At 39.8% G+C, this 27134-nt stretch overlaps 1 protein-coding gene across 2 annotated transcripts in view; it reads right to left on the reverse strand.

Moving 5' to 3' along the window:
* LANCL2 (LanC like glutathione S-transferase 2) overlaps positions 1-27134 on the reverse strand; it is an 84153-nt gene that overhangs the window by 48576 nt on the left and 8443 nt on the right. For both annotated transcript variants that reach the window (XM_024982950.2, NM_001102256.2), the window contains 1 exon segment: positions 8875-8992. In XM_024982950.2, coding sequence (XP_024838718.1) covers positions 8875-8992 — 118 coding nt within the window.

Below are 27134 nucleotides of genomic sequence, written 5' to 3' on the forward strand. Positions count from 1 at the left end.
CACTGCTGCAGGAAAGCTCTAACTCCCCATGCTCATGGAATGCAGGACCCCATCTTCACAAGTGCCAGAGGGAAAAGGAGACAGCAGCGGTCAGTGACTCCAGAAACAGAAAGTCTGGCAGGAGAGCCAGATGCAGAAATAGACGCAACTGCAGTTTGTGATACCAGAGGGGGAAACACGGGATACTTGACTGCTGCCAGGCCAGTGTGGGGGCCAGAGGCGGTGGACAGGAGGCCACTATGGTCTCAACCCCAGGGGTTCCAACTGCCACCAACCTGTGAGTGGGCACAGGTCACTGCCCACACCTTCCTGGAGGCCTGAGCAACTGGGCTCTGCCTAGAGACCCACAACCTGAGGCCAATTCCCCTGGGGAAGTGCATGACCTTCCTTAGAGTGTGGTGACTTCCTGCAGATCTCAGCCTCAGTGGGCACTCCCCACACACCCCAAATGTGTCTGCCGTACCCCTCCCTTTCCCCAGTCCAACTGAACAGGTGAGCCCTAATAAGCTGCTATTTTTGTCCCCTCATATCTAGGTGGAAAACAGACATTAGAGGGAGGCCTACAAGCAGAGGCAGGGCCTAAACCAGAACAGAGAACCAGGGGCCGTGTGAGCAACAGAGAGAAGGGAAAACAGCTCTTACAGCTGCAGGTGCAGCAGATTAAATCCCCACAATCAGCCCAAAGTTGTGGACTTTAGGGGCAACTGTGGACTCTGGGAACAAGTAAAGCAACTACTGAGTAAGGCAAAATCTGAGCCTGAGCTGACATTACACTGCCCACAACAGGTCCAAAGACCTTTCCAGAAATGCTGGAAGACTTTCTGAGTAGGTAGATGGACTATAGCACACTGTGTGAAGAGGAAAATAAGGAATTAGTACAACATTCTTCCAGCTATCACTCTATATATTTTTTCTTTTTCATATTGTTCTAATGATGTTCTTTCTTTATTAAACCTTTAATTGTTATTTTTTATGAACTACTTTTGCCTTTGTTAAAACATCTTATTTTTAAATGAATTCATTAAAACATCTTATTTTTAAATGAATTCATTCTATTTTTTCCTGTTTTTACAGTACTCTCTAGTTATATTACATTTTTTCCATGTTTTTTACTTTGTATTTGTGCTAGTCTGCTGCTGCTAAGTCACTTCAGTCGTGTCTGACCCTGTACAGCCCCATAGACGGCAGCCCACCAGGCTCCTCTGTCACTGGGATCCTCCAGACAAGAATACTGGAGTGGGTTGCCATTTCCTTCCCCACTGTGCTAGTCTAGTTTTTAGCACTGATTTTCACACTTGGATTTGTTTAATGACTTGATTACTTTCTTCATTTTCGACTCCTGTTTTTCTCTTTTTCTTTTCATTTCTTTTTTCTTGCTCTGTTCTCAATCTAAGTGTGTGAGTTTCTTTGGGTGTTCTTGGCTGTGGTTTAACCATTAGTCTTGGGGTTTTGTGTTCTGTGCTGTGTGGCCTGTGACATTTTGGAGCTGCATTAAGGGGTTGGGCCTTAACCCCTGAGATGGGAGACCCGAGTTCAGGACTCAGGACCAAGAGACCTTCCAACCATGGAACATTAATCAGCAAGAGCTCTTCCAAAGGTCTCTCAACACTAAGACCAAACCTTACCCAAAAGCAAGCAATCTTCAATACCAGACACCTCAAGCAAAACCTTCAGCAAAATAGGAACACACACTTGCCCATGATCAGACAGGCTGCCTAAAGCCACAACAAGCCCAGAGAAACCCCAAAACACACTACTGGATATGGCACTACCCTTCGGGGAGACAAAACACAGTTCCACCAACAACAAGAACACGGGCACAGGCCCCCAACACTAGGAAACTTGACAAGTCACTGGTCCAACCCTAGCCATGGCAGGGAACCCTGACAAATGAGAGGAACTACTACCTTCAAGCCTACAAAAAGGCGACCTCAAAAGCAATAAATTAGACAAAATGAAAAGAAAGAGAAACATGAAGCAGATAAAGGAAAATGGTAAAAACCCACAAGACCAAACAAATGAAAAATAGGTAGTCTTCCTGAAAAAGAATTCAGTGCAATGATAGTAAAGATATCCAAAATCTTGGTAACAAAATGGATGCACAGATAAATAGAATGGAACACAGATCTAGAATATATGAAAAATGTTTACCAACGACCTAGAAGAAATAAAGAATAGAAAGCCAACAGTGAACAATACAATAACTGAGATTCAAAATACTCTGGAGGGAACCAACAGCAGAATAACTGAGGCAGAAGAACAGACAAGTGAGCTTGAATATAGCATGGTGGAAATAACTGAAGCAGAATAGGACAAAGGAAAAAAATTAAAGAAATAGCAACACTCCAGAGAACTCTGGGACAATATTTAGTGCACCAATATTCAAATTATAGGCACCCCAGAAGAAGAAGAGAAAAAGAAAGGGTATGAGAAAATATTTCAGAATATTATAGTCAAAAACTTCCCAACATGGGAAAGCAAATAGCTACCCAAGTCCAAGGAGACCAGGGAATCTCATAAAGGATAAACCCAAGGAGAAACACACCAGGACACATATTAGTCAAACTAATGAAAATTAAACACAATGAAAAAATAATAAAAGCAGCAAGGAAAAAGCAATAAATAACATACAAGGGGATCCCTGTAAGGCTAACAGCTGATCTTTCAACAGAAACTCTACAAGTCAGAGGGAGTAGCAGGATATACTTTAAAGTGATGAAAGGGGAAAAACCCACAACCAACATTACTCTATCCAGCAAGATTCTCATCAGATCCAAAGGAGATATCAAAAGCTTTACAGAAGCAAAAGTGAAGAGAATTCAGCACCACCAAACCAGCTTTAACAAATGGTAAGAGAACTTCTCTAGATAGGAAGCACAAGACAAAGAAAAGCCCTACAGAAACAAACCCAAAAGAAAAAAGTGAACGGTAACAGGATCATATATATCAATAATTACCATAAATGTAAATGGATTAAATGCTTCAAACAAAACACACAGATTAGCTGAATGGACACAAAAACAAGACCCTTATATATGCTGTTCACAAGAGAATAACCTCAGACCTAGAGACACATACAGACTGAAAGTGAGGGGCTGGAAAAAGATATTCCATGCAAATTGAAAACAAAATAAAGTGGGAATAACAACATTCATATCAGATAAAATGGGCTTTAAAACACACACCATTACATGAGACAAGGAAGGACACCATATCATGATCAAAGGTTCAATCCAAGAACAAGATATAACGATTATAAATATATATCCACCCAACATTGAAGCACTGCAATACATAGGCAAAAGCTAACTATCAAAGGGGAAATTGACAGTAACTCAATAATAGTGGGAGGCTTTAACCACTCACACCAATGGACAGACCATCTAGATAGAAACTTAATAAGGAAACACGAGCTTTAAATGATATATTGGACTAGTTGGACCTAATTGATATCCACAGGGCACTTCATCGAAAAACAGTAGATTTCACTTTTTTCTCACTTTTTTCCTGAACATTCTCCAGGATAGATCACATCTTGGGTCACAAATCAAGCTTTGGTAAATTTTAAAAACTGAAATCATCTCAAGATCTTTTTGACCACAATGCTGTAAAATTAGATGTGAACTACAAAGGGAAAAAAAACTATAAAAATCACAAACAAATGTAGGCTAAACAAAATGCTTCTGAGTAATGAAGAGGTCACTGAAGACATCCAAAGAGAAGATCAAAAAATACTTAGAAGCAAATGACAATGAAAACGTGACAACTCAAAACCTATGGGAGGCAGTAAAAGCTGTGCTAAGAGGGAAGTTTATAGCAATACAATCCTATCTCAAGAAACAAGAGAAAATTCAAATAAACTACTCAACCCTACACCTAAAGCAACTAGAAAAAGAACAAAAAAATACCCCAAAGTTAGTAGGAGGAAAGAAATCATGAAGATCGGACCAGAAATAAATGAAAAAGAAATGAAGGTGACAAAAACAACGAGCAATAAAACTAAAAGCTGGTTCTTTAAATGATTAAAAAAATTGACAAACCATTAGCCAAACTCATTAAGAAGAAAAGGGAGAAGACTCAAATCAATAGAATTAGAAATGAAAAAGGAGAAGTTACAACAGGCAGTGCAGAAATTAATCATGGAGATTACTACGAGCAAATATATGGTAATAAAATAAACAACCAGGAAGATATGGACATATTCTTAGAAAAGTATAACCTTCCAAGACTGAAACAGAAGAAATAGAAAATACGAACAGACCAATTACAGACATAGAAACTGAAACTGTAACCAAAAATCTTCCAACAAACAAAAGCTCATGGCCAGATGGCTTCACAGGTGAATTCTACCAAAAATTCAGAGAAGAGCTAACACTTAATCTTGCTCAAACTCTTCTAGAACTCGTTCTACAAGGCCACCATCAACCTCATACCAAAACTAGACAAAGCTGCCACAAGAAAAGAAAATTAAAGGCCAATATCATGGACAAATTCGATGTACAAATCCTCAGCAAAATTCTAGAAAACAGAATCCAACAACACATTAAAAGGTTCATATATCATGATCAAGGGGCGTTTATTCCAGGGAGGCAAGGATTCTTCAGTATCACAAATCAATCAATGTGATATACCCTATTAACATATTGTTAGGGAAAAAAACCTGCATGATCATCTCAACAGATTCACAGCAAGCTTTCAACAAAATTCAACACCCATTTATAAAAAAAAAAAAAAAAAAAAATACTCTCCAGAAAATAGGCATAGATGGAACATACCTCAAAATAATAAAGTCCATATGTGACAAACCTACAGCAAACATTATTCTTAATGGTGAAAAACTGAAAGTTTTAGACGTCTTAGCCGTAGCAATCAGAGGAAAAAAACAAATAAAAGGAATCCAGACTGAAAAAGACATAGGAGAAGTCTCATTGTTTGCAGATGACATGATTCTTTACATAGAAAACCGTAAAGATGTCACAAGAAAATTACTAGAGCTAATCAATGAACATACTAAAGTCACAAGACACAAAATTAATACACTGATATCCCTTGCATTTCTATACACTACCAATGAAAAACCAGAAAGAGAAATTAGGGAAACAATCCCATTCACCATTGAACAAAAAGAATAAAATACCTAGGAATAAACCTACTTAAAGAGACAAAAGACCTGTATGTAAAAAATTGTAAGAAGCTGATGAAAGAAATCAAAGATGACACAACAGATGCAGAGATATACCATGTTCTTGGATTGGAGAATTAATACTGTGAAAATGACAATACTACACAGAGCAATTTACAGATCCAATGCAATCCCTATCAAAATATCAATGGTATTTTCACGGAACTAGAACAGAAAATTTCACAATTTGTATGGAAATACAATTCAGTTCAGTTCAGTCGCTCAGTCGTGTCTGACTCTTTGCAACCCCATGAACTGCAGCACACCAGGCCTCCCTGTCTACCACCAACTCCCAGAGTTTACCCAAACCCATGTCCATCGAGTCAGTGATGCCATCCAACCATCTGATCCTCTGTCATCCCCTTCTCCTCCTGTCCTCAATCCTTCCCAGCATTAGGGTCTTTTCCAATGAGTCAACTCTTCGCATAAGGTGGCCAAAGTATTGCAGTTTCAGCTTCAACATCAGTCCTTCCAATGAACACCCAGGACTGATCTCCTTTAGGATGGACTGATTGGATCTTCTTGCAGTCCAAGGGGCTCTCAAGAGTCTTCTCCAATACCACAGTTGAAAAGCATCAATTACTCTGCACTCAGCTTTCTTCACAGCCCAACTCTCACATCCATAAATGACCACTAGAAAAACCATAGCCTTGACTAGACAGACCTTCGTTGGCAAAGTAATGTCTCTGCTTTTGAATATGCTATCCAGGTTGGTCATAACTTTCCTTCCAAGGAGTAAGCGTCTTTTAATTTCATGGCTGCAATCATCATCTGCAGTGATTTTGGAGCCCAGAAAAATAAAGTCTGACACTGTTTCCACTGTTTCCCCATCTATTTCCATGAAGTGATGGGACCAGAAGCCATGATCTTAGTTTTCTGAATGTTGAGCTTTAATCCAACTTTTTCACTCTCCTCCTTCACTTTCTTCAAGAGGCTTTTTAGTTCCTCTTCACTTTCTGCCGTAAGGGTGGTGTTGTCTACATATCTGAGGCTACTGATATTTCTCCCAGCAATCTTGATTCCAGCTTGTGCTTCTTCCAGCTCATTTCTCATGATGTATTCTGCATATTAGTTAAATAAGCAGGGTGACAATATACAGCTTTGATGTACTCCTTTTCCTATTTGGAAGCAGTCTGTTGTTCCATGTCCAGTTCTAACTGTTGCTTCCTGACCTGCATATAGGTTTCTCAAGAGACAGGTGAGATGATCTGGTATTCCCATCTCTTTAAGAATTTTCCACAGTTTATTGTAATCCATATAGTCAAAGGCTTTGGCATAGTCAATAAAGCAGAAATAGATATTTTTCTGAAACTCTCTTGCTTTTTCGATGATCCATTGGATGCTGGCAATTTGATCTCTGGTTCCTCTGCCTTTTCTAAAACCTGCTTGAACATCTGGAAGTTCACAGTTCATGTATTGCTGAAGCCTGGCTTGGAGAATTTTGAGCATTACTTTACTAGCATGTGCTGCTGCTGCTAAGTCACTTCAGTCGTGTCCAACTCTGTGCGACCCCATAGACGGCAGCCCACGAGGCTCCCGCCCCTGGGATTCTCCAGGCAAGAACACTGGAGTGGGTTGCCATTTCCTTCTCCAATGCATGAAAGTGAAAAGTGAAAGTGAAGTCGCTCAGTCATGCCCGACTCTTAGCAACCCCATGGACTGCAGCTCACCAGGCTCCTCTGCCCATAGGATTTTCCAGGCAAGAGTACTGGAGTGGGTCGCCAGGGCCTTCTCCGACTAGCATGTGAGAGGACTGCAATTGTGCGGTAGTTTGAGTATTCTTTGGCATTGCCTTTCTTTGGGATTGGAATGAAAACTGACCTTTTCCAGTCCTGTGGCCACTGCTGAGTTTTCCAAATTTGCTGGCATATTGACTGCAGCACTTTCACGGCATCATCTTTCAGGATTTGAAATAGCTCAACTGGAATTCCATCACCTCCACTAGCTTTGTTCGCAGTGATGCTTCATAAGGCCCACTTGACTTCACATTTTAGGATGTCTGGCTCTAGCTGAGTGATCACACCATCGTGATTATCTAGGTCATGAAGATCTTTTTTGTACAGTTCTTCTGTGTATTCTTGCCACCTCTTCTTAGTATCTTCTCCTTCTGTTAGGTCCATACCATTTCCATCCTTTATCAAACCAATCTTTGCATGAAATGTTCCCTTGGTATCTCTAATTTTCTTGAAGAGATCTCTAGTCTTTCCCATTCTGTTGTTTTCCTCTATTTCTTGCACTGATCGCTGAGGAAGGCTTTTTTATCTCTCCGTGCTGTTCTTTGGAACTCTGCTTTCAGATGGGAATATCCTTCCTTTTCTCCTTTGCTTTTTGCTTCTCTTCTTTTCAGAGTTATTGGTAATAAAAGACTCCCAATAGCCAAAGCAATCTTGAGAAAGAATGGAGGTGGAGGAATTAACTTTCCTTACTGTGGGCTTTACTGCAAAGCTATAGTCATCAAGACAGTGTGGTACTTGCACCAAAATAGAAATATAGACCAATGGAGCAGGACAGAGACCCCAGAGATAAACCCATGCACCTATGGGCACCTTGTCTGTGATGACAGAGGCAAGAACATACACTGGAGAAAAGAAAGTCTCTTAAATAAACAGTGCTGGGAAAACTGGACAGCTACATGCAAAAGAATGAAACTAGAACACCTCCTAACATCACACACAAAAATAAACTCAAAATGGATTAAAAACTTAAATAGTAAGGCCAGAAACTATAAAACTCTTAGAGGAAAACATAGGCAATACACTTTTTGATGAGATCAATGTAATGGAAATTTAAAAAAAAAAAAAACCCACAAAAAAACGCATCATTAAATTTACAAGCTTTCTGCACAGCAAAGGAAACAATAAAGAAGATTAAAAGACAATCCTGAGAATGGGAGAAAATAACAGCAAATGAAATAACTGACAAAAGACTAATCTCCAAAATATATAAGCAGCTCACATAGTTCAATATCAGAAAAACAAAGCCCCATCAAAAATTGGGCAGAAGGCCTAAACAGACATTTCTCCAAAGAAGACATCCAGATGGCCAATAAACACATGCTAATCATTGGAGAAATGCAAATCAAAACTACAATGAGGCATCACCTCACACCAGTCAGAACGGCCAACATCCAAGACTGCAGAAACAATAAATGCTGGAGAGGATGTGGAGAGAAGGGAGCCCTCTCGCACTGTTGGTGGGAATGTAAACTGATACAGTTACTATGGAGAACAGAGATTCCTTAATAAACTAGGAAAACATCTACCATATGAACCAGAAACACCATCACTGGCATATATTTAAGAAAACCGTAATTCAAAAAGACACACGTACCCATGTTCACAGCAGTACTATTTACAACAGCTTAGACAAGGAACCAACTTAGATGTTCATTAACAGAAGAATGGATAAAGAAGATACAGTACATATATACAATAGAATATAATTCAGTCATAAATAAGAATGAATTTGTGTCAGTTTCAGTGAGGTGGATGAATCTAGAGCCTGTTATGCTAGATTTTTTTTTTAATAAACTAAAAAAAATTACAAAGCATATCATCAATGAAGATAGTTCAAAACTTCTTTTTATAAAGTATAAAACATATCATTTTAAAAGAAAAATAATTCAGATCCAAGTCTTACACATCATAATCCAAAAATAAAATGTATCAATTGCTTATATCCCATAGACTTACCTGTCCAACCAGTATAAGCAGAGCAATCATGTGGATCAGCTGTCTTCAGCCCTTCTTCCATTTGCTGTAGAAGATCTTTAATTTTGGTCTGGATCCGTCTTGTGAAGTTATTAATAATCTGACAACCAAAAGAAGACATAATATTAAATTACAGAAGACTACGATAATGTTCAGAGGAGGCAATGGCACCCCACTCCAGTACTCTTGCCTGGAAAATCCCACGGACAGAGGAGCCTGAAAGCCTGCAGTCCATGGGGTCGCTGAGGGTCAGACATGACTGAACGACTTCATTTTCACTTTTCACTTTCACACATTGGAGAAGGAAATGGCAACCCACTCCAGTGTTCTTGCCTGGAGAATCCCAGGGATGGGGGAGCCTGGTGGGCTGCCGTCTCTGGGGTCGCACAGAGTCGGACACAACTGAAGCAACTTAGGAGCAGCAGCAGCAGGATAATGTTGCAGTGGTTGGGAAAATTTCCTGGAGAAGGGAAAAGGTACCCACCCCAGTATTCTGGCATGGAGAATTCCATGGACTATTTAGTCCATGGGGTTGCAAAGAGTTGGACATGACTGAGCAACTTTCACTTCACTTCAGTCTAACAGTCTAAGTTGTAAAAACAAACAGAAATTATAATACCTGGCCCATTTCAATGATTCATTGGTTGGAGCGAGTCTATCTTGTTTTTATGAGGTTAAGTTTTAAAATGAGAGCGTGCCCTATATGGATTCTAAGTAACAAGTAGGATTACAAAAAATAACCTGCAGAAATCAAAGAAAAAAACAAAACAAAAAAAGAGTATAGAGATGGATCTGACTACACAAACATTTTAATTTAAGTTAAAGAACATAAGATGGCTTACAAGTCAATGACAAGGGAGGAATATGTACAGTATAAAACATTATAAATAAAAGTAGGCTATGTAACAATATGGAAATACACATAAAATTATCAACATACCTTACAAAAAGAAAAAATCAAATTGCAAGCATATGCAAACATTTTCAATCACTTAGCAATTAATGAATTGAAAATAAATACAAATACTATCAGATTAACAAATAATAAAATATAAAGTTCCAAGGCTGCTAGGCGCTAAGGAAGCAGATATTCTTACTGAGTGCTGGTGATCTTTCTCAAAGGAAATTTATCAGTAATTCTTAAAAAATTTTATTTATTTATCTATTTATTTTACTGGGTCTTTGTCACTGTGCACAGGCTTTCTCTGGTTGTGGCGAGCAGAAGCTACTCTCTGGTCGCTGTGCACAGGCTCCTCAGAATGGGCTCTAGGGCCCGGTAGTTGTGGCACGCAGGATTACCTGCCCCACAACATGTGGGATCTTCCCTGACCAGAGATGGAACCCTTGTCCTCTGCACTAGCAAGCAGGTTCTTAATCAATGGATCACCAGGGAAATCCCCCATCAATATTCTTAAACATGTAGTTTACAGTGTTGTCCAGATTTTTCTGCCTTTGATGATTTTTAAAAACTCTAGTCACTACATCAATCGCTGAGGTGTAATAGTAATTCTCTTTTTGCCGCCCTTTAGTGTACTTACAGGAGAAGGCAATGGCATCCCACTCCCGTACTCTTGCCTGGAAAATCCCATGGACAGAGGAGCCTGGTAGGCTCCAGTCCATGGGGTCGCTAAGAGTCGGACACAACTGAGTGACTTCACTTTCACTTTTCATTTTCATGCATTGGAGAAGGAAATGGCAACCCACTCCAGTGTTCTCGCCTGGAGAATCTCAGGGACAGAGGAGCCTAGTGGGCTGCTGTCTATGGGGTTGCACAGAGTTGGACACGACTGAAGCGACTTAGCAGCAGCAGCAGCAGCAGCAGTGTACTTACAGTTCTATTATTTGACACAGACAAATTAGGGCTATTATGTCTTCTTGACAGGCTTTATCATCAAGAAACATCCCTCTGTGAGGCTACAGGGAAGTTACTTTCATGTTACTGGACAGTTAGTGCTTTCAGGCCAAATTTTACTGAAATTTGGGATTCTGGACTAAAAGCAACCTTAGAATTACGTTACAACTGTGAAAGCCCCAGAGAGATTTACATAAACCTGGAGGGATGTGTGTACATTTCAAAAGGTATGAGAGTCTGGAGCAGGAAGACACTTCCCAGTCATAGAACTGAAGACAAAGGAGCCTGGTCTTATCACAGAGAGATTTATTTACAGTCCAAAGATTTCACTTTGTGACAAAGGTCCATATAGTCAAAGCTATGGTAGCCTTCCAGTAGTCATGTATGGATGTGAGAGCTGAACAGTAAAAAAGGGTGAGCTCCAAAGAGATGTCTTAGAACTGTGGTGCTGAAGAGAAGACTCTTGAGAGTCCCTTGGACAGTGAGGAGATCAAACCAGTCAATCCTAAAGGAAATCAACCCTGAACATTCATTGGAAGGACTGATGCTGAAGCTGAAGCCCCAATACTTTGGTTACCTGCTTCAAAGAGCCAACTCCTTGGAAAAGACACTGATGCTGGGAAAGACTGAAGGCAGGAGGAAAAAGGGGCAACAGAGGATGAGATGGTTAGATGGCATCACTGACTCAATGTACATGAGTTAGAGCAAACTCCAGGAGAAAGTGAAGGACAGGGAAGTCTAGCATGCTCCAGTACATCATGGGGCTGCAAAGAGCTGGACACGACTGAGTGACTGAATAACAACAATGACGATTTTGATATTTCCAACAAAACTCTCTCAGAAAAGGAAGGAGAGACAGTTGTCTTCTTCCCTTTTATAAAAAGCACAGAAAACTTAATTTTTCTTCATTCTTTGCCTATAATACAGACTTTGTCTACGAATCTTTGACCTGGGTTTTGATGACTCAGATGTGAGATTCAGGGAACCACTCACTAGTTACTTTCTTTCTCATAAATAATATAACCTCTTGTGTACTTTCAGGAAAAACTTATAATAAGTATAAATATTAAAAAACTAAAGAACAAAAATTAGGGATCTATCCACAAATGGAAGAACTTTCGTGTGAGTAGTGGAACCCAGCACCTTACTCCAAGGGACTTACAGCAAACCTGGCCCACTAGAGCATTAGGTAATAAGCAGACAGACTTCAGAACCAGCTGTGAAACCTACAGGAGACTGAGCCAGGTCCAGCCCCTGAGCTATAGTCTGGGAGTACAGGCAGAACAATGACTCAGCAGTCACCTTCAGATGAGACAGCCTTTGTGGAAATCCATATTTCCAGAGGAGAAGTATCAACATTCCTTTTGAGGACAAAGAAAAAAAAAAGTTTGGATGAGCTGGAGTGGATAAGAGGAACAGCTTGTCCCTGCCTGTATCACATAATGTACAGATACAGCATGTGGCTAAATAGACAGCCCATGATTTCTCTCACAGGGGAAAGGGAGAGCCACTGAGTCCAGTTTCTGAAGGGTCAGCCACACTCGTTTGGTATCTAAGTCTGTGCAGGACTCTGCTGAAGAGACTTAATTCTCTCATTTCTCATAATGCATCCAGAGTATCCCAAAGGAAGTCCATGCCTGGGGAGAGGGAGCAAGTCACAGAGTAGCATGTAAGATTCCCAGAGGCCGTTAAAGGAATGTAGTTTCTGCTGATGCATTTTGGACTCTATGAGGAAACACGAAAAATCAAGGAGACATGATATCACCAAAAGATCACAATAATCTTCCAGTAAACAAATCTAAAGACAAGAAAATCTACTATTTATACAATAAAGAATTCAAAATAGCTGTTCTAAGGAAACTCAGCTATAAGAAAACACAGAAAGAAAATTCAAAGAAATTAAAAAAAAAAAAAACATGATGTGATGAAAATGAGAAATTTAACTAAGAAATAAAAATCACTGAAAAAAAAATTCTAGAGTTTAAGACCTGAACAAATGAAATGAAAAATGAAATAGAGAGCATCAAAAGCAGGTAGACCACATAGAAAACAGAATCAGTAAAACAGCTAGGGGGACTTCCTGGTGACCCAATGGTTAAGAATCTGCCTTGCAATGCAAGGGACATGGGCTCGACCCTGCTCAGAGAACTAAGATCCCATATGCCACGGAGTAGCTAACCCCTCACACCACTAACTACTGAGCCCCTGTGCTCCAGAGCCTGCAGACCACAACTAGAGGGTCTGTGTGCCACAACAAAAGGTCCCACAGGACTCAATGAAGACCCTGCATGCTGCAACAAAGACCTGACACAGCCAGATAAATAAATGAATATTTTTTAAATTCTTTAAAAAAAAAAAAAAAGATAGGAACTTTGAAAGAACTCAGCCTAAAGAGAAAAAAGAATTAAAAAGTGAAGGAAGTCTGAATAATCTATGAAGACATCCTCAAAAACCCAATATCCAAATCATTAGAGTTCCAGAAGGAAAAATGAGGGAAAACAGGGGCAGAAAACTTATTTAAAGAAATAATGGCTGAGAACTTTCCAAATCTGGAAAGAGATCTGGACATCAAGTTCATGAAGCTAATAAACAGATTGTCCCATTAAGTCAACCCAAAATGTCCTTCTCCAAGACATTTTATTTAAAAAACAGAAAGTATAAAAAATCAAACACAAAAAAGAGAAACCTAAAGACAGCAAGAAAGAAAGAAGACTGTAACCTACAAAGGAACCTCCAATGGGACATCAGTGAATTTCTCAGAAGAACTCTTACAGGCCAGGAGACAGTAGGATGATATATTCAAAGTAATGAGAGAAAAAAACAATCAAAAATAATCCACCTGGGAACTTTCCTGATGGTCCAGCAGTTCCGACCTGTGCTTCCACTGCTGGGAAAACAGTTTTAATCCTGGGTTGGGTAATTAAAATTCTGCATGCTGCTTGGCATGGTCAAAATTTTAAAAATTTTTTTAAATTAAAAAAAAAAAAATACTCCACGTGGCAGAATTATCCTTCAGGGATATAAAGACATTTCCAGACAAAAGATGAGGCAATTCATCATCACTAGACCTACCTAATAAGAAATGCTGAAAGAAGTTCTTCAAGCTGAAATGAAAGGAAGCTAATCAGTAACATGAAAGAAAAAATACACAGATAAATATATGGGCAAACTCAGAACCCTGTAATATGATGTTAACACAATGCTACTTTAAAGATTAGAACAAGAGTATCAAAAGTAAATAAAGTTACTATAATTTGCTAATAAGTCCACAACATAAGAAGGCAAATTATGACATTTAAAAAAACATAAAAGGAGGAAGAGTAAAAGTGGAAAGGTTTTGTATGTGATTCAAGAGATGGGAATACCAGACTACCCGACCTGCCTCTTGAGAAACCTATATGCAGGTCAGGAAGCAACAATTAGAACTGGACATGGAACAACAGACTGGTTCCAAATAAGAAAAGGAGTACGTCAAGGCTGTATATTGTCACCCTGCTTATTTAACTTATATGCAGAGTACATCATGAGAAACGCTGGGCTGGAAGAAGCACAAGCTGGAATCAAGATTGCTGGGAGAAATATCAATAACCTCAGAAATGCAGATGACAACACCCTTATGGCAGAAAGTGAAGAGGAACTAAAAAGGCTCTTGATGAAAATGAAAGAGGAGAGTGAAAAAGTTGGCTTAAAGCTCAACATTCAGAAAACAAAGATCATGGCACCTGGTCCCATCACTTCATGGGAAATAGATGGGGAAACAGTGGAAACAGTGTCAGACTCTATTTTTCTGGGCTCCAAAATCACTGCAGATGGTGACTGCAGCCATGAAATTAAAAGACACTTAGTCCTTGGAAGAAAAGTTATGACCAACCTAGATAGCATATTCAAAAGCAGAGACATTACTTTGCCAACAAAGGTCTGTCTAGTCAAGGCTATGGTTTTTCTAGTGGTCATGTATGGATGTGAGCGTTGGACTGTGAAGAAGGCTGAGCACGGAAGAATTGATGCTTTTGAACTGTGGTGTTGGAGAAGACTCTTGAGAGTCCCTTGGACTGCAAGGAGATCCAACCAGTTCATTCTGAAGGAGATCAGCCCTGGGTGTTCTTTGGAAGGAATGATGCTAAAGCTGAAACTCCAGTACTTTGGCCACCTCATGCGAAGAGTTGACTCATTGGAAAAGACTCTGATGCTGGGAGGGATTGGGGGCAGGAGGAGAAGAGGACGACAGAGGATGAGATGGCTGGATGGCATCACCGACTTGATGGACATGAGTTTGGGTGAACTCTGGGAGATGGTGATGGACAGGGAGGCCTGGCGTGCTGCAATTCACGGGGTCGCAAAGAGTCGGACACGACTAAGCAACTGAACTGAACTGAACTGAAGTTAAGCCATTATCAGAGTAAAATATGACTAGGTATAAGATGTTTTGTGTATCTCACGATAACCGCAAAGCAAAGAATTTGACTAGATTCCCAAAACACAAAGATGGAGAATGAGAAGCATACAACAGTGGGAAACCACCATTTTACAAAGGAACCCATCAAGAATAAAAAAGGAACAAGAAAACTACAAAATAGCCAAAACACAATTAAAAAGATGGCACTAGGAAGCTCTTGTATTTGTACTCAGTCATTCAGTCATGTCTGACTCTTTGTGACTCTTTAGACTTCAGGCTCCTCTGTCCATGGAATTTTTCAGCCAAGAATATGGGAGTGGGTTGCTATTTCCTCCTCCAGGGGATCTTCCCAGGCATCACACCCAGGTCCCCTGCATTACAGGTGAATTCTTTTCTGCTGATCCATTGAGGAAGCGCAGTAAGCTCTGACATATCCATAATCACTCTAAATATAAGTAGATTAAACTTCTAATCAAAAGGCAAAGAATGGCTAGATGAATTTAAAAAACCAAGATCCAACTATATGCTGCCTACAAAAGACTCACTCTGGCTTTAAGAACACACAGGCTCAAAGTGAAAGGATGGAAAAAGACATTCCACAAGTGGAAACCAGAAGACAGCAGAGGTAGCTGTATTTATACCAGACAAATGATCTTAAGTAAAAAACAGTCACCTGAGACAATGGTCCTTCTATGAAGGGGTCAATTCTTGAAGAAGACATTACCAATTAGCAATAGTAATACAAATGCACTCAACACCAGAGCAACTAAATATATTAAACAAATACTAACAAAGCTAAAAGGTGAAACCGACAATAATACAACAGTAATAGGTAACTACAACACCACACTGTCAGTAGGGATAGGTCATGCAGTCAAAAAACCAAGAGAACACTGGACTTGAATCATACACGAGACCAAAGGAACCCAACAGACACATATAAGACATTCAATCTGACAACAGAATACACACTCTTCTCAAGTACACACAGAATATTCTTAGTGGTAGATCAAATGACTGGCCACAAAACAGGTCTTACTATATTAGAAGAGTGCAACCATACTATGTAACTGTGCTTGTGTTCAGCTGTGCAGTTGTGTCTGACCCTTTGTGACCCCATGGACCCCAAGGAGCCTACCAGGCTCCTCTGCTCATAGATTTTTCCAGACAAGAACCCTGGAGTGGGTTGCCAATTCCTCCTCCAACTTTTCTGACACTGGCATAAAAATGGAAATCAACAACAAGGGGGAAGTGGAAAATCCACATATATGAGGAATTTAAAGAATATACTCCCAGATGACCAATGCCAAAGAAATCAAAAGGGAAATCAAACAATACCTTGAAACAAATGACAACTGAAACACATTACCAAAACTACAGGATGCTGCAAAAGCAGTTCTAAGAGAGAAGTTTATAATGATAGATACCTATAGGAAGGAAAAAGGAAAATCTTAAATAAATAAATAACCTAGCTTTACACCTCAAAGTGAAATTGTTAGTCACTCAGCCTTGTTCAACTCTTTGCGATCCCATGGACTGCAGCCCGCCAGGCTTCTCTGTCCATGAAATCTCCAGGGAAGAATACTGGAGTGGGTTACCACTTCCTTCTCCAATGGATCTTCCCAACCCAGGAATTGAACCCTGGTCTCCCACATTGAGGGCAGATTTTTTACCATCCAAGCCACCAGGGAGGGAATTAGAAAAAGAATAAACAACTCAAAATTAATAGAAGATAGGAAATAACAAAGATCACAGCAGAAATACATGAGATAGAATCTAGAGAAATAACAGAAAAGATTAACAAAACTAAGAGTTGATTAAAAATAATTTAATTGATAAACCTTTAGCTAAATTAAGAAAAAGAGAAGACAATAAATAAAAACAGAAATGAAAAGATATATTACAAGCGACACCACAGAAACACAGTTGACTCTTGGAAAGCATGGCTCTGAAATGCATGGGTCCACTTATATGCAGAAACTTTTCAGTAGTAAATACTACAGCGCTACAGAGGCCATGGTTGGTTGAATTCAGGGGTGTGAAGGAATCAAGAACATGAAAGGCTGACTATATAAATTATATGCAGATTAACCCCCATGTTGTTCAAGGGTCGACTCTACCAAGTATCACAAGAGACTACTATGAACAATTATATGCCAACAAAATGGATAACCTAGAAAAATGGATGAATTCCTAGAAACATACAACTAACCAAAGCCAAATCAGGAATAAATAGAAAATATGAGTAGACCAACAATGGATTTGGAGATTGAAATCAGTAATTTAAAACCTCCCCAGAAACAGAATCCCAGAAATATGATGGTTTCACTGGTGAATTGTACAAAACATTTAAAGAATAATTAACACCAATCTTTTCTAAACTTTTCCCAAAAACTGAAGAGGAAGGAAAACTTACAAATGCAAGACCAGCATTACTCTGATTCCTAAGCCAGATAAGGACACTAGTCATAACTAATATCTCTGATGAATATGGATGCAAAAATTCTCAACAAGATGTTAGCAAACTGAATTCAAAAATACACTGAAAGGATCAATCAACAACTTCAGATATGTGAAAAGGAACTAAAGAGCCTCTTGATGAGGGTGAAAGAGGAGAATGAAAAATCTGGCTTGAAACTCAACATTCAAAAAACTAAACTTATGGCATCTGGTCCCAACACTTCATGTCAAATAGACGGGAGGAAAGTGGACAGATTTTCTTTTCTTGGGCCCCAAAATCACTACGGATGGTGACTGCAGTCATGAAATTAAAGGACAACTGCTCCATAAAAAGAAAGCTATGACATAGACAGCATGTTAAATAGCAGAGACACCACTTTGCCAACAAAGGTCCACATAGTCAAAGCTGTGGTTTTTCCAAGAGTCATGAATGGATGTGAGAGTTCTATCATAAAGAAAGTTGAGTGCCTAAGAATTGATGCTTTTAAACTGTGGTGCTGGAGAAGATGCTTGAGAGTCTCTTGGACTGCAAGGAGATCAAACCAGTCCATCCTAAAGGAAATCAACCCTGATTGTTCACCGGAAGGACAACACTGAAGCTGAAGCTCCACTACTTTGGCCACCTGATGTGAAGAGCCTACTCTTTGGGAAAGACCCTGATGTGGGGAAAGATTGAGGGCAGGAGAGGATGAGATGGTTGGATGGCATCAGTGACTCAATGAACAAGAGTGTGAGTAAACTCAGAGACAGTGAAGGATGGGGAAGCCTGATGTGCTCTGCAGTCTATGGGGTCAAAACAGTTGGACACGACTTAGTGAATGAACAAAAACTACGCGAGAAAACCCTAACGACTCAACCAAAAACTGATAGAAACAACAAACCAGTAAAGCTGCATGATATAAAATTAACAGATGGATATCAGTTGGGTTTCTATTGCTGCTGTTCAGTCCCTGAGTCGTTTTGTACTCTTTCTGACCCCATGGACTGTAGCCTGTCAGGCTCCTCTCTCCATGGGGTTCTCTTGGCAAGAATACTGGAGTGGGTTGCCATTTCCTTCTCCAGGGCATCTTCCTGCACCAGTGATTGCACCCGCCTCTCCTGCGAAGGCAGGAGGATTCTTTCACTGAGCCACCAGGGAACACTAACAAGAAACTTCTCAAAAAAGAAATAAAGCAAACAATTTCATCACAATAGCATCAAAAACAAGAAAATACTTAGGAATACATTTTATTATCAAGGAGGTAAAAGAGGTGTATGTTGGAACTGAAAGCTTCTGATGAAAGAAATTGAAGACATTAACAAATGGAAAGATACCCTGATTCCATGGATCAGAAGAATTAACAGGTATTGTTGTGTGTTAAAGAGGAATAGTTGTCTGATTCTCCATCCAACTGCTTAGTAACTTTTTGACTCCAAGTTGGTCCCTTAAGCCTCCTGTATTTAAACCTTTTAAACCACTTAAACCTTGGGTTTCTACCATTAGTCAAAGAAAGGCAAAATAAGTCATAAGAAGAAAAAAAAAAACCTAGAGTTTTATATCTTCATAACCTGATATGGCAGAACCCATAAGGTAGTATCCAGCCCACGTTTATTTCCCACACCTTCTTCCTTATCATCAGAATCCTGATTCTATTCACAGCAGCAACACATCTAAGCCCAGAAGAGCTACTTGCTGTCCCAGACTGCTTATGACCAAGGGCAGCCACAGGACACAGTTTCAACCAGTGAAAGGCAAGTGCACGTCTTCTAGGGCCTCTTGGAAGGTTCTCACACTTCTTGATAAAAGAGAAACACAGAGCTGGTATTCCCTTCTTTTTTCTCCCTTTGTCCAGTTGTAACATTAGACAAGAAATCCAGGACTACAGCCATCTTATACTACAACACAAAAAATATGAAAGAAAGACCAACGTAATTGCAGAAATCCTATCTGATATCTTGAAGAAGGCAATGGCACCCCACTCCAGTACTCTTGCCTGGAAAATCCCAGGGACGGAGGAGCCTGGTAGGCTGCAGTCCATGGGGTCGCCAAGAGTCAGACACGACTGAGCGACTTCACTTCCACTTTTCACTTTCATGCATTGGAGAAGGAAATGGCAACTCACTCCAGTGTTCCTGCCTGGAGAATCCCAGGGACGGGGGAGCCTCGTGGGCTGCCGTCTGTGGGGTCGCACAGAGTTGGACACGACTGAAGCGACTTAGCAGCAGCAGTAGAAGTATCTGATATCTTGTTGAAATGAATCAACACCATCAGTTGCCTACTTCTAGACTTCCTGTTATACAGGAAAAATAATCTGATTAAAATACTTCCAAGTTAAGTCTTCTGTTCATTGTAGCTGAATGTAGGCCTAAGATATTTGTGTATAGTTTTAGCTCTGTCATGATAACTTGATTCCAAAGCAAATGCTTTATTCCTCATAAATGATACTAGAGTATAGTTCTAAGGCTTATGATTATTCACTCTAATTCCTCTTAATACTTGTCAAAATTTTATTGTAAAAATAATTTCTCTGCCTTTGTTTTAAGGTGTCTTGTCTAGTTCCTAATTTTTTAATTTTGTCATAAAAGAGGTTTCTAAGTTACATTGGAACCAAAGCCTCAGGAACAAAGAAGAAAATCTGTTATGCTATAACTTTACTTGGAGGAATTTTAATTGGCTCATATCATTTAATAATGGTATTACTATAAAAAGAATTTATTTAATAATTAGTGAGCATTTACCATATGCCTGGCACTCAGCACTCTACATGACATTTGAATTAATCTTTCACATCACTGAATGATTCTCCACTTTCTAGGTGAGAAATCTGAGGCTAGCCCTAGGTCACATGTCAGCAAGAGACCTAACTCCTGGAGCTTAACTAGACTATCTAATCCCAAATTTCCTGGGATCCCCATGCTGAGCCCTTACTATGAAAATCTTTGCTTGATTTTCCATGTACAATTTATCTTTAGATTTGCAAAAGGTTTCCAGTTTTCACTCAATCACACCATATGAATATGATACATATCCACCACAAAGCACAGAAACAGCTTGAGAAGCTAAAGAATTCGGGAGGTTGATTTTTACTAACTACACTGCAATTCACGACCCAGATAATCACAATGGTGTGATCACTCACCTAGAGCTAGACATCCTGGAATGTGAAGTCCAGTGGGCCTCAGGAAGCATCACTATGAACAAAGCTAGTGGAGGTGATGGAATTCCACTTGAGCTATTTCAAATCCTGAAAGATGATGCTGTAAAAGTGCTGCACTCAATATGCCACCAAATTTGGAAAACTCAGCAGTGGCCACAGGACTGGAAAAGGTCAGTTTTCATTCGAATCCCAAAGAAAGGCAATGCCAAAGAATGCTCAAACTACCACACAATTGCACTCATCTCACACGCTAGTAAAGTAATGCTCAAAATTCTCCAAGCCAGGCTCCAGCAATATGTGAACCATGAATTTCCAGATGTTCAAGCTGGTTTTAGAAAAGGCAGAGGAACCAAAGATCAAATTGCCAACATCCACTGGATCATAAAAAAAGCAAGAGAGCTCCAGAAAAATATCAATTTCTGCTTTGTTGACTATGCCAAAGCCTTTGACTGTGTGGGTCACAATAAACTGTGGAAAATTCTGAAAGAGATGGGAATACCAGACCAACTGACCTGCCTCTTGGGAAATCTGTATGCAAGTCAGGAAGCAACAGTTAGAACTGGACATAGAACAACAGACTGGTTCCAAATAGGAAAAGGAGTATGTCAAGGCTGTATATTATCATCCTGCTTATTTAACTTATATGCAGAGTACATCATGAGAAACACTGGGCTGGAGGAAGCACAGCTGGAATCAAGATCGCTGGGAGAAATATCAATAACCTCAGAAATACGGATGACACCATCCTTATGGCAGAAAGTGAAGAGGAACTAAAAAGCCTCTTGATGAAAGTGAAAGAGGAGAGTGAAAAAGTTGGCTTAAAGTTCAACATTCAGAAAACTAAGACCATGGCATCAACTCCCAGTACTTCATGGCAAATAGATGGGAAACAGTGGGAACAGTGGCTGGCTTTATTTTGGGGGGCTCCAAAATCACTGCAGATGGTGATTGCAGCCATGAAATTAAAAGACACTTACTCCTTGGAGAAGGAAATGGCAACCCACTCCAGTACTCTTGCCTAGAAAATTCCATGGATGGAGGAGCCTGGTGGGCTACAGTTCATGGGGTCGCAAAGAGTCGGACATGACTGAGCGACTTCACTTTCTTTCTTTACTCCTTGGAAGGAAAGTTATGACCAACCTAGACAGCATATTGAAAAGCAGAGACATTACTTTGTCAACAAAGGTTCGTCTAGTCAAGGCTATGGTTTTTCCAGTATTATGTATGGATGTGAGAGTTGGACTATAAAGAAAGCTGAGCACTGAAGAATTGATGCTTTTGAACTGTGGTGCTGGAGAAGACTCTTGAGAGTCTCTTGGACTGCAAGGAGATCCAACCAGTCCATCCTGAAGAAGATCAGTCCTGGGTGTTCATTGGTAGGACTGATGTTGAAGCTGAAACTCCAATACTTTGGCCACCTGATGCAAAGAGCTGACTTATTTGAAAAGACCCTGATGCTGAGAAAGATTGAGGGCAAGAGGAGAAGGGGATGACAGAGGATGAGATGGTTGGATGGCATCACCAACTCGATGGACATGGGTTTAGGTGGACTCCGGGAGTTGGTGATGGACAGGGAGGCCTGGCATGCTGTGGTTCATGGGGTCGCAAAGAGTCAGACAGGACTGAGTGACTGAACGGAACTGAACTGAACACAGCAATTAGCAAGAAAATGTTCTTGTCCCCCACACTAGGCAATTTTCCCAAACAGTGATACCCCAGAATGTTATAAAGCAAAACTACATTGGTTATTTCTAAAATAATTATATTTTCTGTATTTTTATAAAAGTTCTTTGAGGAAATACAATATAAAATATTGTAAAATATAAAAATACAGAAATCTTTAAAAAAAATGAGAATAAGAGTTGAAAGTCTTAAAATAGGTGTTTAATATGCACATATAAATAACTCCTAAAGCAAAACGTAATGTTTTCAACAGGTATTTGTGAACAAAACCTCTGAGTTTGAATAATGCACCAGGAAAGCTTAAGAATAAAATAATTTCTTACATTCCTCATATATGTAGGCACTTGTGACACTTATCTAATTCTATCCTGACAGCTTTGTAACAACATTATTATCCCCATGTTATGCACAGAGAAACTAAAGCTAACAATGAGTCGCCTGCATTTTTAAAGACAATAAAATTGGCTTTTTAATCGACATTTTGTTTATTTGATATACAGACATTATACACATCAGTATATGGGCAAATGTACAGATACTAGTAAATACAAGTGCATATATGCCGTGCTAGGCTTTGCTTAAGGACTTCCCTGGTGGCTCAGACGGTAAAGCATCTGTCTACAATGCGGGAGACCCGGGTTCAATCCCTGGGTCGGGAAGATCCTCTGGAGAAGGAAATGGCAATCCACTCCAGTACTATTGCCTGGAAAATACCATGGACAGAGGAGCCTGGTAGGCTATTATAGTCCATGGGGTGGCAAAGAGTCGGACACGACTGATCGACTTCACTTACTTACTTACTTAGGCTTTGCTTAGTCGCTCAGTCATGTCTAACTCCTCACAACCCCATTGACTGCAGCCCATCAGGCTCCTCTGTCCATGGGGATTCTCCAGGCAAGAATATTGGAGTGGGTTGCCATGCCCTCCTCCAAGGGATCTTCCCAACCCAGGGATCGAACCAGGTCTCCTGCACTGCAGGAGGATTCTTTACTGTCTGAGCCACCAGGGAAGCCCACAGGTATAAGAATATATATGCAAATACATAGACATCAGCAAGCAATTCTTTGATAGGAAAGGTTTTAATAAACCTTCTTCCTTCAGTGCACAGGTGGAGGAAAGTGCATTTCGTAATCTCAGATCTCCCAGGGGAAGATGCTCTGTGACAGCTCACACATATGAAGTAGGTGCGCTTGTTTTCTAACATTCTATTTTCAAACAAAAATGAATATCAAAAGTACCCCAATCATTACCTCGAAGTGAATTACTAAAGGAGAAAAGGGGACGTATTTGTTTTGTGTCATAAAAATTAACCTGATAATCTTCTGTGTATATACTTTCTAGGGCAAGGGTTCCCAACCTCTGGGATTTAATGCCTGATAACCTGAGGTAGAGCTGATGCAATAAAAATAGAAATAAAGTGCATAATAAATATAATGCACTTGATTCATCCTCCAAACTATACCCTCCATCGTCTTGGTCCATTGAAAAAATGTCTTTCATGAAACTGGTCCCTAGCACCAAAAAGGTTGGGGACCACTTCTCTAGGGGATATACATCTTATCCACGAAAATGTTTATAATTGCAATGAAGAACCAAGGTCAACTGCTTAGTGATGTATATTAATAAACTGATTATAAGGGCTCAAAGCATATACAATTATAACTAAACACAGTGGGACTTTGGGGTCAAATTATATTTATTTTTGGAAAACTCAGTTTGTTGTATTCAAATCTAATCCAGCAAAATTTGCTCAAGATCTACTCTGGCCCTAGCAGACTCCAAAGGTGGTCTTACAGAGTATAGGCCTCACCTGGGACACGGATAAAGTATATTACAGTCTTTTATTATCTTAGAGGATTGTTGAGAGGACCTAAATCATGACTCAAATAATATTCTTGATACACAAGAAACTTTAAAAGTAAAATGATACTATTAAATAATATATAAAATAATTCTAATAAACAATAAAAGTTTTTTATTTCAGTACATTTATTCCTCATTCTATTGAAGAATATTCACTGAGTATCTATTATGTATTAGGTTCAATATCATTTTTTTTATAATAACCATAATTCAAGCACAGATAAGAAAAAATTCCTATCTGAAAGAGTAAAGTCAAGTGGGGAAGAGAAATGAAAATGCATGGTTAAGTCCTCCCTAACCATGGATTAAACATTCTGTTTAGTCCATTATATCTGAGGTTATTGATATTTCTCCCGGCAATCTTGATTCCAGCTTGTGTTTCTTCCAGTCCAGCGTTTCTCATGATGTACTCTGCATATAAGTTAAATAAGCAGGGTGACAATATACAGCCTTGACATACTCCTTTTCCTATTTGGAACCAGTCTGTTGTTCTATGTCCAGTTCTAACTGTTGCTTCCTGACCTGCATACAGATTTCTCAAGAGGCAGGTCAGGTGGTCTGGTATTCCCATCTCTTTCAGAATTTTCCACAGTTTATTGTGATCCACACAGTCAAGGGCTTTGGCATAGTCAATAAAGCAGAAATAGATGTTTTTCTAGAGCTCTCTTGCTTTTTTGATGATCCAGCGGATGTTGGCAATTTGATCTCTGGTTCCTCTGCCTTTTCTAAAACCAGCTTGAACATCAGGAAGTTCACGGTTCACGTATTGCTGAAGCCTGGCTTGGAGAATTTTAAGCATTACTTTACTAGCATGTGAGAGGAGTGCAACTGTATGGTAGTTTGAGCATTCTTTGGCATTGCCTTTCTTTGGGATTGGAATGAAAATTGACCTGTGGCCACTGCTGAGTTTTCCAAATTTGGTGGCATATTGAGTGCAGCACTTTCACAGCATCATCTTTCAGGATTTGAAATAGCTCAAGTGGAATTCCATCACCTCCACTAGCTTTGTTCATAGTGATGCTTCCTAAGGCCCAAACATTCCAAGATGTCTGAATCTAGGTCAGTGATCACACCATTGTGATTATCTGGGTCATGAAGACCTTTTTTGTACAGTTCTTCTGTGTATTCCTGCCACGTCTTCTTAATATCTTCTGCTTCTGTTAGGTCCATACCATTTCTGTCCTTTATCGAGTCCATCTTTGCATGATATGTTCCCTTGGTATCTCTAATTTTCTTGAAGAGATCTCTAGTCTTTTCCATTCTGTTGTTTTCCTCTATTTCTTTGCATTGATTGCTGAGGAAGGCTTTTTTATCTCTCTGTGCTGTTCTTTGGAACTCTCATTCAGATGCTTGTATCTTTCCTTTTCTCCTTTGCTTTTTGCTTCTCTTCTTTTCACAGCTATTTGTAAGGCCTCCCCAGACAGCCATTTTGCGTTTTTGCATTTCTTTTCCATGGGGATGGTCTTGATCCCTGTCTCCGGTACAATGTCACGAACCTCATTCCATAGTTCATCAGGCACTCTATCTATCAGATCTAGGCCCTTAAGTCTATGTCTCACGTCCACTGTATAATCATAAGGGATTTGATTTAGGTCATACCTGAATGGTCTAGTGCTTTTCCCTACTTTCTTCAATTTAAGTCTGAATTTGGTAATAAGGAGTTCAAGCCTCTTGATGAAAGTGAAAGTGGAGAGTGAAAAAGTTGGCTTAAAGCTCAACATTCAGAAAACGAAGATCAGGGCATCCAGTCCCATCACTTCATGGGAAATAGATGGGGAAACAGTGGAAACAGTGTCAAACTTTATTTTTTTGGGGCTCCAAAATCACTGCAGATGGTGACTGCAGCCATGAAATTAAAAGACACTTACTCCTTGGAAGGAAAGTTATGACCAACCTAGATAGCATATTCAAAAGCAGAGACATTACTTTGCCAACAAAGGTGCTGTCTAGTCAAGGCTATGGTTTTTCCTGTGGTCATGTATGGATTGTGAGAGTTGGACTGTGAAGAAGGCTGAGCACCGAAGAATTGATGCTTTTGAACTGTGGTGTTGGAGAAGACTCTTGAGAGTCCCTTGGACTGCAAGGAGATCCAACCAGTCCATTCTGAAGGAGATCAGCCCTGGGATTTCTTTGGAGGGAATGATGCTGAAGCTGAAACTCCAGTACTTTGGCCACCTCATGTGAAGAGTTGACTCATTGGAAAAGACTCTGATGCTGGGAGGGATTGGGGGCAGGAGGAGAAGAGGACGACAGAGGATGAGATGGCTGGATGGCATCACTGACTCAATGGATGTGAGTCTGAGTGAACTCCGGGAGCTGGTGATGGACAGGGAGGCCTGGTCTGCTGCGATTCATGGGGTCGCAAAGAGTCAGACACGACTGTGCAACTGAACTGAACTGAACTGACTTAGTCCATTAAGCCTCCCATTGAGGGCTCAAGCTCAAACATACAAATCTGAAGATCCATTTAATGATACACAACAATCTTCGATTTTTCTGTGGCCCGAATAAAAACAGCATGAGTTGACAGAACTGTGGAACAGAGTTTAGCTGACTTTTCAACATCTGGTAATCCTTTTTCACCTTCACCACCATGCAGCAGGGGTGTTAGTATCCCCATTGTGGAGATGATGTGAGGAAAGTATGTTATAGAATTTGAAAATCTGAGAACTGTTGACAATCTGAGAACACACCTATATGAATACTGCATGTTTGGCTGTATCTTCCTCAGAAGAAAAATGCAAAAGAGTAAGCATTTGTCTAAGAAGGAAAAAGTAAAGGATATGCAGTATTTTTTTTATTCCAGTAAAGATAAACTTTTAAGAAATTTTTCATTATCACATTTTATGCT

Source organism: Bos taurus, chromosome 22, assembly GCF_002263795.3.
Source record: "Bos taurus isolate L1 Dominette 01449 registration number 42190680 breed Hereford chromosome 22, ARS-UCD2.0, whole genome shotgun sequence".
In the NCBI taxonomy this organism is placed as follows: Eukaryota; Metazoa; Chordata; class Mammalia; order Artiodactyla; family Bovidae; genus Bos; species Bos taurus.